We start from the raw sequence: 14,013 nt of genomic DNA on the forward strand, positions 1-14,013 counted from the left end.
ACTTATGCCCCAAATATATATTATAATCTTTCGTAATTGTTGTATCGGGACAAAATATTGTACAGTTATTGTGCTCATTATCAAAATGATGTTGATAATATAGGCTATTATTATTATTATTATTATTATTATTGGTGTTATTTTTTATATATTGTAATTACCTAATTCAATTATGATTAATAGGCTAAATATATTATTTTAATGTTACAAATGTTCAATGTTCATGATCATTATTGTAAACACTTGTTGTTATAGTAGTAATGGTGGTACGGGTTAGGGTAATAGCAGACATAAACCTGCCTACATGCTAGTTATTTTGTATTCAGATATTCCGAGATTCAGATGGTCGGCTGCTTGTACAATTTCGTTCAACCTGAGTAAAATAGGACTGTAGGCTATTGTTTATCTGAACGCGTGGGACGCGGACGGAGCAAACACCGTGCATTTTATTTTATGCTTGAAGAAAATTGGAAGCGAAGATTGAGTTCATCTAGCTTGAACTAAGAACTCTCCGGAGGGAATATCTTATCCGAGAGCAGTCTCTCAAACGCGGAATTGAAATTAACACTGTCAGAAGGATTGTGCTTGGACTTCTAATACCTGTCAAGGCTCTCTGACAACAGGTCTTCATTACAGTCAGGTTACATCCTATTCATAGAGATCAGACACAAATATTGCGATTTTGTCCAATCAACAAAATGTAATTAATATGCTGTTTTAGCCTACACACCATCGATGTCTTTTTGTATGCTATCGGCAACCAGATTCAACAACTCGTATCCTAATAAATAGGACTTTCTTTGCCTGAAGGTTTAGAGCAGATAAAAACATTTACCCACATGCAATTTACAGACAGGCTAATTGTCAAATCGTTGACAATATGAGGAAACTGATTAATTTCATATCTCTGTCATATCAGAGTAGGTAGGCTATGGATTCGGCTGTATAGACTAGTTGGCCTATAGGCTAACGGTTGCTCAATGTCACATTTCACGTCTCTGAAGACTGATTTGGCATACCTGACTAGTGCAAAGTCTATCAAAGCATATTGTCATTTTCAAGTGACCAACGTTTTACCCTTTCAGTTATACTGACAGAGAGACAATGCTACGAGCAAAGCAAGCCTGTATTTATTGATACTATCCTAAAGAAGGTCCCGCCTTTCTGGTGGCATTCTGTCTCGTCACCACTTCTTCCTTCTTCTCACTGCACACCTGCTCTCACAAGCAGAATTCTTCCGCCCATTTGAGGCTTGTCCGAGGATCCCATTGGTCCCGGGCGGTGCCCATGCTAGAGTGTCGTCATGGTTGCCCCTGCAGTGTGAATGAATCAAGCAGCTTGTATGATCCACACCAAAAGAGCACGGCGAAATCCGGCACGCACAGGACAATATTCCAGGATAATAAAACATACCGGACTTTAACGGGACAGCTAGATCTACAGAAGGGTCCATACCCTGTTTCTATTTGATATATTCTACATTTTTCACTAAATAAACGGGAGCTTTTGCCCACCGTGTATATGTGTGTGTTTATTCCCCGTTTTGGATCACAATGATGCAAAGTGCGGCTGTTCTACCAACAGAGAGTCCTGTGAAGGGTCTACCGGAGATACTCGGAGTGCCAATGCAACGTAAGGCTTTTCCACTTCCTTTTCTATTGATTATATCATAAGGACATTGGCAGGTGAGCTCTGAAATGCTGCAGGGCACTGCTGTAGAAAAATATTCAGAGGTTAATTACACTGGGTTGAGGGACAGGACAGACAGGCTAATGAAGACAGTGATATTATTCTACTGGCTCATATGTATTCATATTATTATGACTCTTACTCCACTGACTCATATGACTTGTATTTCATATTATTATTTGAAGTGAGGATATTAGTTGCATCTCATTTTGATCTTCTGGTCCTGATATGGAATTTTGTGGAATGCTGTATGGATAGAGATTCTTTATCACAAGAATGTATTGTTTAAACTGTGCATTTGTACTGCTCACAGTGTTGTGTTTCCCAACTCCAGCCCTATGCACGAGTTGTACAAGCAGGTTTTACACTATTTTAGAAGCCCCATGTGCACAGGCCTAGGTTGTGACGTGCATAATAGTTTACTCATCAAGACATACACACACTTTATTTTTTTATTAGCACAGGAATATTTATATTCTCTACCTCCAGCGCTTTTTGTATTCTATTCCCTCGAGCTGTGTGAGAGGTTTGCCTCTGGTTTACAATCAGAGACATGCTAGACAGCTGTTTATTTGCAAACGAGTCTGGCCACGGACGAGAGATCAGACGTTGTCATCACCTACTCTCCATACCCAGCTGGTTTGACTGACAGCTATTACTGAGTCATATCCGAATTATCCAGGCTATATATGTTAATGTATGCTTTAATGTTTCTGTTGTAGCTGTGTTTTGCACTATTGTAGGCTACATAATTGTACAATTATGTCTGTCTTATTATTGTTTGACACATATATGATATTACACAGCCTACTAAAACAGGTGGTTTTGTCATCATTTCTATAAAAAAATGAAAAACGTGAAATATTTCACTATATTGTGTGTGCAATAACTAGGCTACCTCAGCATCAAAGCAAAGAATTACCTATCTTCGCATCTGCTCTTTATCGCCGTCATGTTAATCTCTAGGCCCATATAATCTGATCATGCTATCAAGATGGAACTGGAATTTGATAAATTCCTGACCTAATTATTCATGTGCGAGCCACTGAAATGTACAGATGGACCTATTATGGTATTACCTCTAATGTTGCTCTTAATCCACAATTAAATATTTCTTTATATCGCAGATCCAAACAAGCCATTGCTTCTTTCAGCGCTGGAGAGTATAAAAAAATAAATATATATTATATATATATTTTTCAAAATCTAGACTAATTTCTTACGATTTAGTACATGATTGTATTCCGTTTTTTTATAGCGTGCACAACAGAGTTAACCAATTTAACCCATTTAAAAGAGAGACTGTCAAAAACTGTCTCTTGTATTACTTAATACGAATTTCATTTAGGCTAGCCTACCTTATTGATAAAGATAGTGAAACATAATGCATAATGCACAAAGTGAAACATAACGCAGAATTGTGAAATATAATTAGTTTAACCTATACAAATAGCCTATATATTGGCGGCGTATGCTCTTTAATATTGTACATCGAGGGAGATTAAAAGATTGGGTAAAGATCTTGCCACTCAACCCCCCTTGGTGCATACATGCTAGATTTAATACCGGATTACTCTACGAATAAAAGCTATTTAGTATTATGTATCTAAACATTATTATCATGATTAATATGGTTGTTAGCATGCTCTTACGGATAAGGGTAATTATTCTTAAACCGTTTTTAGCACAAGAAGCAGATTACTTCCTAAATATAGTTTACAGTCTGCTTGCTTTGAAGTGTAGGTCATGCAATCTACAAAGCATATCAACTATAGGCCTATGAGCTCTATAGGCTATGAGCTCGTTCCCTAATACTATAGGCTTCGTATAAAGGTGTTACAGTACAGTTATTCCGATACTGTGGCTAATAAGCACATGACTTGGTTGATATGATTTTGTCCTGTTAAAAAACAAAATTAGTATCCCTATCAGACTGGTGGGAAATGAGCATCTGCTTATCGAAATACAGCCGCCTAAAAGAGGAAAGGAAGCGTATAGGAACACATTTTCTTAGATTTGAGGACACCTCTTGAGGCACAGAAGAGATCTGTGGTATAATCGTGTGATTTATAAGTCAAGCAGAGAGAGAGCCAGACAGACACAGAGAGAGAGAGAGAGAGAGAGAGAGAGAGAGAGAGAGAGAGAGAGAGAGAGAGAGAGAGAGAGAGAGAGAGAGTGTGTAAAGGCTATTAGGTATCGAGGCCTACTGCCAAGATTGGCAACATGCTGGAGGCCCTCGAGCTATCCTTTCAGCACCACCACTCCCGCCAGAATCTAATGAACAAAAGCACCACAAATCAGAGGAATTATTTCATATTTTGTGGATGTAAAATACACCTATCTTTAATTTCAGTTTTGTATTAACTCTTATTGAAAAAACATGTACTCCATAGTTATCGTATTTGATTCTGAAGTTGATTGGGAAATAAATACCTGTTATGCAACTGTATGTAGGCTAATGCCACATCACAATAGTACAATAAAAGATATTGAGCTTTGCATTATCTCTTCATTTATTTAGGCCTACACCTTTATACGTGTATCGTAAAATGTATCCCTCTGTTATTTGTGCATGCGGCTTATGTATGAATGTTGTTGACTGAGCAGCCTTCCAGAAACTATAAATATAAATAGTACAATTGTACTCCAAAAATGTCTCCCAACGTACAGAATGAAGAAGCACATGTAGGATTACTTCTCGTGACCTCTACAGTGCACATTTAAACAGCTTGGTATGGGTGTGATTAGATTACTGATTAGACAGTGTGATTTAATGTATCATTCGTTTAATTTAAAACAACAACTAGCTTGGGATAGGCTAATTGCAGACCTTAGATACAGTGAAAATATTATATTGCTCGAGCACAGAAAAAAATCACCTGTCCAATTATTTTGCGCACAGAACGCTGCTTAGGCCTATTGCATCCATTTGTATGAGTTTGAAGGGTCCGTTCTAATTTCGATCTCATTATGTCCTCAACGCTATTCTAAGATATTGAAAATGCTATTTTCCATGAGATGCCTCTTCACCTGGCCATTGTTCACATGGTAAATATAAGCTAACATTGCACTGACGACAACGGAGATTGAGGGAAATTACTTCCGAGGTTTCATATTCTCAAATGAAAAAAATAAGGCTATATAATAATAACAATAATATGTATTGTTATATCACATTGTAATACTTCTATATATATATTTTTTAGAAATATAATAATAACTCTGGTTATTTGGTTTTGCATAGCCTAATCTTATATCAATAGTGACGCTGTTCTGGTGTTAGGCCTACTGGTAATGTTGATGGTGATAACTAATGGAGTATTGTGGTGATAATGGTGTATGGTTTTTAACACTATTAGTGCTCCTACTTATAGGCAAGTTTTCTTCATTCATGCCATTATTACTCGGTTTAAGATAATACAAATCGAATCAGTGGGGTCCAATCAAGTCCACTTCAAGGCTAAATATTGTGTCACCAGCACAGGCACTTGATTAAAAAAGCAGAGTAAAGGAATGGGATCAATCTCAACCAAAGTCGAATGAATGGCATGATGACACCATTTACTCTGTCAGGCTATGTTTTTATCGAGGTCGAATATAATGATGAGGAATTACATTACTGTTTAAAAAAAAACATATGCTCTGCTCACCTGTTTCCTTGCAGTATTCCAGGACCAGTATATTGTCTTAACGCATGGTGTGTATTCTCTCTCTCTCTCCCTCCAGAAATCCCCCAGTGTGCGGGCTGTAGTCAACACATCCTCGACAAGTTCATCCTGAAGGTGCTGGACCGCCACTGGCACTCCAAGTGCCTCAAGTGCGCCGATTGTCAAGCGTTGCTGGCAGACAAGTGTTTCTCGCGGGCGGGAAATGTGTACTGCAAAGAAGACTTTTTCAAGTGAGTTCAACTTCTTCATTTAAAAACGTATTGTATGGGAATTTAGAACATTTGATTATATCAAGCTTAATGGAATGTAAAAGTGATGTACTTTTAAGCAAAGCTAGCATTATATTTAATTGCCTACATTCAAGTGAGCTAAAAAATGCCAACATGATTGCACTGGCTTGGACTTGTGAAATCTGTGACATATTCAGTGGTGTGTGGTGGATGTTGCTTAGGTCTGAGGAAAGGGTTTGGTGAGCATATTACTATATTACTCACAGATTAGATTTGATCTTATTCAGGACAATAGTGTCAATGACAGTGGCATCGGCAGAAATCCGTTGATGGCAGGGCCAGCAAAAATGTAGGTGGGCCAAAATTTGGGCATCAAATGATCACAAAAGCATTAGCCTACCCTACTAATTGATCGCACACAACAAACCATCTTACGTGATTTTGCATTACAAACCAAATAGTCTTGTTGGCCTACCAAAATCCATGACTCTTGCATTTTTATTTAACTAGACAAGTCAGTTAAGAACAAATTCTTATTTACAATGACGGCCTACACCGGCCAAACCCGGACGACGCTGGGCCAATTGTGCGCCACCCTATGGGACTCCCAATCACGGCCGGTTGTGATACAGCCTGGAATCGAACCAGGGGGTCTGTAGTGACGCCTCAAGCACTGAGATGCAGTGCCTTAGGCCACTAGGGAGCCCATGTAACATGCGACTCACATAGACCTACACATGATAAACCATAGGCCTATAATTAATAGACTATGAGACTAGAACATAATGCCCTGCTATAACATTAATAATCACAATAGGCATCCAGAGCTTATATAGAGGTCACCAACCTTTTCTTTGTCGAGATCACTTCATGATTCAAAATGCAACCCGCGTGCAATTCTCTGCTGGGTACGGAGATCAAGTGTGCCTACAATGTATTGTGTGATATCAACTGAATGATCAATAGCCTATAGGGCCTAACTATAGTGCATGGGCGGAGAAGCACAGGGCAAAGTTATATTTCCAATTAAATTAAATTCCTGAAAATGATAGGCTATTTACATCGACTGGAAATAAATATTGTTTCATGCATTTCCTACTTTCATATATAATAAGATAGGTCCCTTATCATAAATAACGTAGAGTCCCCTAGGCTATATGATAACACTGGTAATAGGTCAGTTGTTGTAGCCTATTACTTGCGAGGCACATCGGAGCATAAATTGAAATAACAAGTTTTTTTATTTCACTGGACTGATGGTGATGTCTCTGCGGAGGGTGGGAGAGAGTGCGAGTCGAAGTGGAGAAGCCTGTTTCATGATTTCATGATTTCTAGTGTTGAATAAAAACAGTGTTGTATTGCTGATCATTGTCTCTGAATGTACTGAAAGTGTCTTTAAGACCCTCGATTAGATCAATGCAACCAGTGACTGATATAGAGGGGGACTGGAGGCCCTTCATGGCGAAATCACTGATATCAAATAACTTGGCAAATGCTCCAACATCCTCTTCTGTACACGGTCTCTTGAAAAAAATGTAACAGTGAGCTTTGTTTGGCCATTTTACTTGAGTCTTAGCTAGCTAGCTAACGGTGAGTAGCCTACACAGTGTAGCCTAGCCTACACAGCGATAGCTACTGTTTACCGCACATGGTATCAGTGCGAAGTGACACGAGCCAGAACCACCCATTATTTTGAAATTGATAAAGTTATTTTATTTTTTATTTTTTACAATTCGTCTTTTTGTTATTTTTTCAGGGTAAATAATCAAACATAGTTCAAATTAATTACATAGGCCTAGATAAAAATGTATTTTATATATAGCACTAGATTTTATGTAAGATGTCCTCAAGTGTCCTGAAAGGCATCTGCCAAATCAAATGTATTATTATTATTATTGTCAATATATATCCCTTTCGTTTTCCCACCCCCTCCATACTGCTTACTATGAATTTCGTCTGATGGTGTATGCATGTTTAGGCCAATGCTTGACCTGGACTGAAATAGGTGCCGGTACTCATTTTGGGTCCGGTACCATTTATATTTAGGTGCAGGAACTCCTCAATTATTTTGAGCTAATATTCTATAGGAGATGCAGGAACTCCAGCAGAATAACATTTGAGGTGCCGGTACTCAGTTCCGGTGAGCTCCTGCCCAAGTCAAGTACTGTGCTTAGGCAAAAAGACAAATAATGTCCAGTTTGGAACACTGACAATCGGAGTGGGTGGGCCTGCGCCAAATCATGCGCACTTGTGCCTATGCCCCTGGTCAGTGAGGACTTTCCTCTTTGCATAGTTAACTTTCATAATGTTAGAGAAAAGGCTTGTGTCAAGACTTAGTGACATGACCAACACAATGAGGTAAATCAAGCTCAGCATCCTACAACATCCTTCTGCCTTTCTGTCCATGTTGAATACTTATGTTGGATAAGACAGAACACATAACACTCAAACTTTCAACTCCAAAGACACTCTATACAAATTCAATTTATTACTGCTCTACAAGCCCTAGCTGGACACACACAACAGCAACTTTGAATTTATTCTCTTCCCTTTCTCTACCTTTTGCTTCCATCTTTTTGCGATTGAATTTCTGAGGCATTAAAGAAGAAAATTAAGTTGGACTTTTATCCAAAACAGGATCCGGACAGGCTTTTACTAAATCATGTTTGAGAGGTTTTAATGTCAGAAGCTTCAATGAGACCTAAAAAGCTTGCAAGTCAGAGAGTGGAGGCTAACTTTATTAGGCGGCCCTGGGGACAATAGGGGGGATTTTTTTATGTTAAAACTGCAGTGGTGCTGTGCACTAGGGGGACGGGAGAGAGGAAGAGGAGAGGGGATAATGGTGATGGTGCTGAGGCGGGGGTAGTATAGTGCTGGATTTCCCAGCCGTGATGAAGAAACTTCACCTTGGTCTGAAGGAAGGGTTTATTTCTCTGTATAGGCTGTGTGATTTACAGCCCCTCCTGAGTCAGTGCTTTATTGGTTCTCTTCAGTGTGTTTACTCAGAGCTCTCTCTATTGGATCTCTCAGCCCCCACTATACCACTACATTGATCCAGGCCATTCGTCAACCTGAGGACCAGCCTACCACCAACACAAATGCATTCCACCACTGATGCATTCCACCACTGATGCTGTCTGAACTGACTAGGGCTGGATCTACCTGTTCTGGGTGGGGTTTGAGTATATGACGGCAGGTGTGTATGTGTGTGTGTTTACTTGCAGGCGGTTTGGAACAAAGTGTGCGTCGTGCCAACAGGGGATACCGCCAACCCAGGTGGTGCGGAAGGCCCAGGACTTTGTGTACCACCTGCACTGCTTCGCCTGTGTCATGTGCAGTCGGCAGCTGGCCACTGGGGATGAGTTCTACCTCATGGAAGACGGCAGGCTGGTGTGCAAGGAGGACTACGAGACGGCCAAACAGAATGGTAGGTGTCTGACTGGGCCATCCTCCTATTGCTTTGGCCACTGTTTTCTGTGAATAATATTTTGTGTGAATAATTCAGTCCTGTCTCCTTGGTAACCTGTTATATTTAGAACATTCTCACCAAATAGACTTGAGACTAGCAGCCTCAAGCTGGTTCACCCATGTGGCATGGTGCTCTAAATGTCTGCTGGCACCTGCTGGGGAGCTTTGGAGAGAGGTGCAGGAATTAGGAGCCTATTCAAAAGCATCCAGACAGGGAGTTCAGCAGACAGCAAGGTGCAGTTAACCAACCTAGATTCAGGGGTAGATGTAACATAGTCAACGAAAATCTGTGAGACTCAAATTAGTATGATATGTTACCTTTGGTATGGTATGTATTCATTTGTAGATTTTCATCATCCATTTCGAATGATACGTTACGAATTACAATTTGTATGATATGTTACGAATGACAATTCGTATGCTATGTTATGAATTGCAATTCGTACAATATGTTACGCATTTGCCTTACCTATGATATGTTACGAATTCCCATTTGTTGTGGCTAACGCTAACGTTAGCTAGGTGGCTAACGTTAGCTAGGCTAGGGGTTAGGGTTAGGGGTTAGGTTAAATGGTTAAGGCTAGGGTTAGGGGAAGGGTTAGCTAACATGCTAAGTAGTTGCAAAGTAGCTAAAAAGTAGTAAGTAGTTGCAAAGTTGCTAATTCGCTAAAAGGCTAAAGTTGTCCATGATGAGATTCGAACACACAACCTTTGGGTTAATAGATGTTTGCGTTATACGTATGATATGTTACAAATTACAATTCCTATGATATGTTGCGAATTCAAATTTGTTGTGGCTAACATTAGTTAGGTGGTTTGGTGGCTAACGCTAACGTTAGCTAGGTGGTTAGTTGGCTAACGCTAACGTTAGCTAGGTGGCTAACATTAGCTACGCTAGGAGTAGCTAAAAAGTAGTAAGTAGTTGCAAAGTTGTCTGTGATAAGATTCCAACACGCAACCTTTGGTTTGCTAGACGTTCGGGTTATATGGCTACCCATTCACCTTGAACAATCACCCTCCTTTCGTTTTTGCCTTAAGTAAACTGTCTTATATAACTATACCAAACGTAACATATTATACTAATTTGAGTGTCCCGTATTTCTATTTACTATGTTATGTCAAGTCTATGAGACCAGCCTGCATGAACTCCTTTATGTATAATAATACTGAAGAATTGACGGATCACAAGAGACAAGAGGATAGTGAAGAGACAGAATCATCATAAACCCAGCCGGATGGGGTCACAGTGTCTCTCAGTGTCCTGCCTGGGCATTAAATCTCCAGTTTCTCTGACCTTTTATGGATCTGATTTTGAAAGCTCTGCCTGTGTGTTTATGGAGATTTACATGGCCCACTGATTGATTATGTTAAGTGATGCAATGCACTTTTACGGTGGGCCCCCAATAACTCCGTTCTTCTGGCATTCTCCTGGGAGATTTATGTCCCCTGCAGTGGGACAGTTTCAAAAGGGTATTTACTTGCCATACATGACCACTCAGTCCATTCAAGCAAGTTCTTCACCTGTATTTACTAGTCGATATACAAAATGGAAAACCCACAGGTTAATTTCAATAAAAAACGTTAGTCACAAATATAGTTAAATATCTAAAAGCTATTCTATAATCCTTGCATGTCTTTCTCAGATGATTCAGAGGCAGGTGCAAAGCGACCACGAACCACCATCACAGCCAAACAGCTGGAGACCCTTAAAATCGCCTACAAGAACTCTCCCAAGCCAGCACGCCACGTCCGCGAGCAGCTCTCCTCAGAGACGGGGCTGGACATGAGAGTAGTGCAGGTGTGTGCCTCACAACAGGATTTCTAATAACAAGCTGAGCAGTTGTCTAGTTTGGACTAGTTTAAGAGAACATCCTAGTGATAATATGTAGATATAGACACGAATTAGAAGAGTCAAACCTCTCTTCTGTATTTACTAAGAAATTTATCTTATCCCCCAATGGCAGGTGTGGTTCCAGAATCGTCGTGCAAAAGAGAAGCGTCTGAAGAAGGACGCAGGGCGGCACCGTTGGGGTCAGTTCTACAAAAGCGTCAAACGTAACCGAGGGGGCAACAAAGTGGAGAAGGAGAGTTCAGCAGATGATGCGGGACTGAGCGACAGTGAGCTCAGCTTCAGAGGTCAGTATGGCTAACCCAACCCCAAACCTCTTTCATATCTCTCTCTCTCTCTCTTCCTCAGCTCCTCCTCCTCTTCCTGTCTTTTTTTCCCATTTCTCCATGGAACCTACATGAAAAGAGAAACTTTGGCCGTGCAAATGACATTTAACACATCCCCATGTTTTTATGGTTATTTGATGTTTGTGAGCCCGTTTTGGGGACTCATAAAAGTCTCAAGACACTTTTAAAAGGAGGCCATTTTTACGAGAAATGAAAACACCGTAGCAGAAACTCTATAAAGTAGGTGAAGCTTTTAGTCAATTAGAGGGAAAGTGCTCTGGGGCATTGTTGTTATTGAAACAGTACTGGAGGGACTGTTGGAGACAAATATTTTGTATTGCATGCACAGACCCCCTTTGTTTGAGCTTAAGGTAAATCATGACTCTTTCGTCTCTTACTAAACGCTGGGGGAACACTATTAAGCACTACACACCTATGCCATTTACCTAGATGAAATCCAGATCATGTTGCCTCAATTAAATGGTTTCATAAAGGCACTTAATTCTATTTAAAGATAACAGCTGTATAATGTTGATATAGTTGATGACAGCTCCATAGAAGTGTTAAAACACCACTGTGTGGCTAATTGATAGTAGCTAACTCCCTCCTCTCTTCCACCAGACGACCAGATCCTGTCAGACCTGGGCCACACCAACGGCCTGTATGGGAGTGTGGGCGACGTGGCCAACGGAGGCTTGTTGAACGGAGGCTTCTCTCTGGATGCTGCTGGACAGCCCTATCATGACATTCGAGTGGGCAGTCCCTACGGCCTCCCCCAGTCGCCCTCGTCCATCGCCTCGCTGTCCGGCCACACCCCGCTGCTCAACAACCTGGGCTTCACCATGGACAGCATCATGGCCCAGGGGGGGCAGGGTGGCGTGGGGCAGGCTCTCAGGGCCATGGCAGGAGGCCCCACCTCTGACCTTTCCACAGGGAGCAGCACGGGCTATCCAGACTTCCCCACCAGCCCTGCCTCATGGCTGGACGAGATGGACCACTCCCAGTTCTGAGCTCCACCATGAACACAGCAGACTGACTGGGGAACAGAGACAGACGAAGCAGGCTTTTTACATTTCTATTTCCCTGAAACTGATATAGTTTGTTGTCCAATAATGGATGTGGAAGTGGTAGGCATGCCAGACAGGGTACACGTCAGCTACCCTCCCACCACTACAGAGTAAAGGAAGTATGGAGACCTACCACTGACCAGAGCAGAGCAGTGACGCCACACAGAACAGAATGGAAGAATGAAAACTACTGAATGTTGAAATTACACTGTATTCTACTTTTTTTATGGATTGATTTTTTTTCATTCTTTGCAAAAACTGGATTTGAAATTTCCAGCATGAGTTTGTGCATTGGGATGGTGTTTGCCCAAACAGCTATCAGCAATGTACAGTGGTTAGCTAGCTTGGAGGAAGTATTTAGTGTTGTGTGCATTGCGTCTGTGCACATAGCTAGCTACCATCCCATAGCTCACATTGCAAATTAAGTGTGACTGGCTCATCCGTGGATGTACGGAGAAAATGCCATATTTGTTCCTTTTTTGGGGGGGCTCCCCCACGTGGGCTTCATGCACTCTGATTGGCTCAAAGTCAAGTTGTTGGCCACTGACGAGCATTGCGATTCTACAAGTAGAAACGGTAGGTTCGTCGCTACCGGGTCAGCACGCAGCAGGTACCGCTTTTGTTCTAGCAAGAGAAGGAACGGCATCCCACTCCTCCTATCAACAGTGAGATTCTCGGTGAGTTTCATGCTTTAGGGCCACAATCTAAATGGAATCCTTAAAAAAGAAGCTTCCTGCATGCTTCTGAGTGAGGAGGATCACTGTTCAAAAGCATTTTACACTTTACACTTCTCTTTGTACATGGACAGCAACAAACAGAAGAGAGATGAATGCACAATTCAACCCAGCAGTGTTTCCATATTAGATTTTTTTTTTTAACAGTGTCACAAGTCCCATGCTAAGTTTTTTGATGTAATGCTGAAACTAACAGCCCTGGGTTTTTAGGAATTACTAGATGTTGGTCCAGCTGTCTGTACAGTGTGTGAGCCACAGATTCTTCTGTGTGCAAAAGGGGGAAGTTGAGAGGGGGAGGTTGCTTGCTAAAAACCCATTATCTTCTGTAATGTAGGTGCTTGACTTGTTCTTGTATGTGAATGATCTCTAGTCCTGGGGGCTTTTGTCAGTATTTATTTATCTGTTGTCCATACTCCCAGGATATGCCCTCTGCTAATAGTGGATAGGCTCTCTGCTAGAAGTCATTGTGATCCAATGACAGTAGGGTAGAGAGAAGTGCAAAGTCAATACAACAACAACGTGGGAATTCGCATTTGATATCCTATTTTATTGGTGCAGCTGACAACATGGGGAATCCTATCTCAATTTGACACAGGAACAAAATAACGGTTTTACTAAATGTTTCATTAATACAGTATATTTATTTATCTGAAGAAAAAAAACACACCAACCTAATCTTGACTGAGGATCATTCACTGTTAATGCTGAAAAGCCAGTACTGATCCTGCTTAGAAGCTGCTCTTCTCTGTCAACAGCTGTAGCATCACTCCTCAGAGTAAATACAAGCAAAAGGGATTATTTAACTTAATACTTAGAGCCACTGTAAAGCATCTGATGGCCTGATTGTCATGGTATCTGAATATGCTGTCATGTCGTGCATCTTACATAACCCCCACTGGGTGAGATGAGAGGTTTTTACTAAATCTGTCTTGTCTGATGGTGTTGGTTTCAAGGCTTTCATGTAGTGTCTACAGACCACCAT

General features: G+C 40.9%; 1 protein-coding gene across 1 annotated transcript; it reads left to right on the forward strand.

Moving 5' to 3' along the window:
- Nucleotides 1-1,553: 1,553 nt before the first annotated feature.
- Nucleotides 1,554-12,240, forward strand: LOC311148447 (LIM/homeobox protein Lhx4-like; the record flags this gene model as incomplete). Its single annotated transcript, XM_084185417.1, has 6 exons — nt 1,554-1,632; nt 5,416-5,587; nt 8,812-9,014; nt 10,699-10,853; nt 11,020-11,191; nt 11,852-12,240. 6 exons carry the CDS (start codon nt 1,554-1,556, stop codon nt 12,238-12,240), a joined length of 1,170 nt encoding a protein of 389 aa, XP_084041543.1.
- Between the last annotated feature and the right edge of the window lie 1,773 nt (nt 12,241-14,013).

This window comes from Coregonus lavaretus (genome assembly GCF_964263955.1).
Source record: "Coregonus lavaretus genome assembly, chromosome: 21".
In the NCBI taxonomy this organism is placed as follows: domain Eukaryota; kingdom Metazoa; phylum Chordata; class Actinopteri; order Salmoniformes; family Salmonidae; genus Coregonus; species Coregonus lavaretus.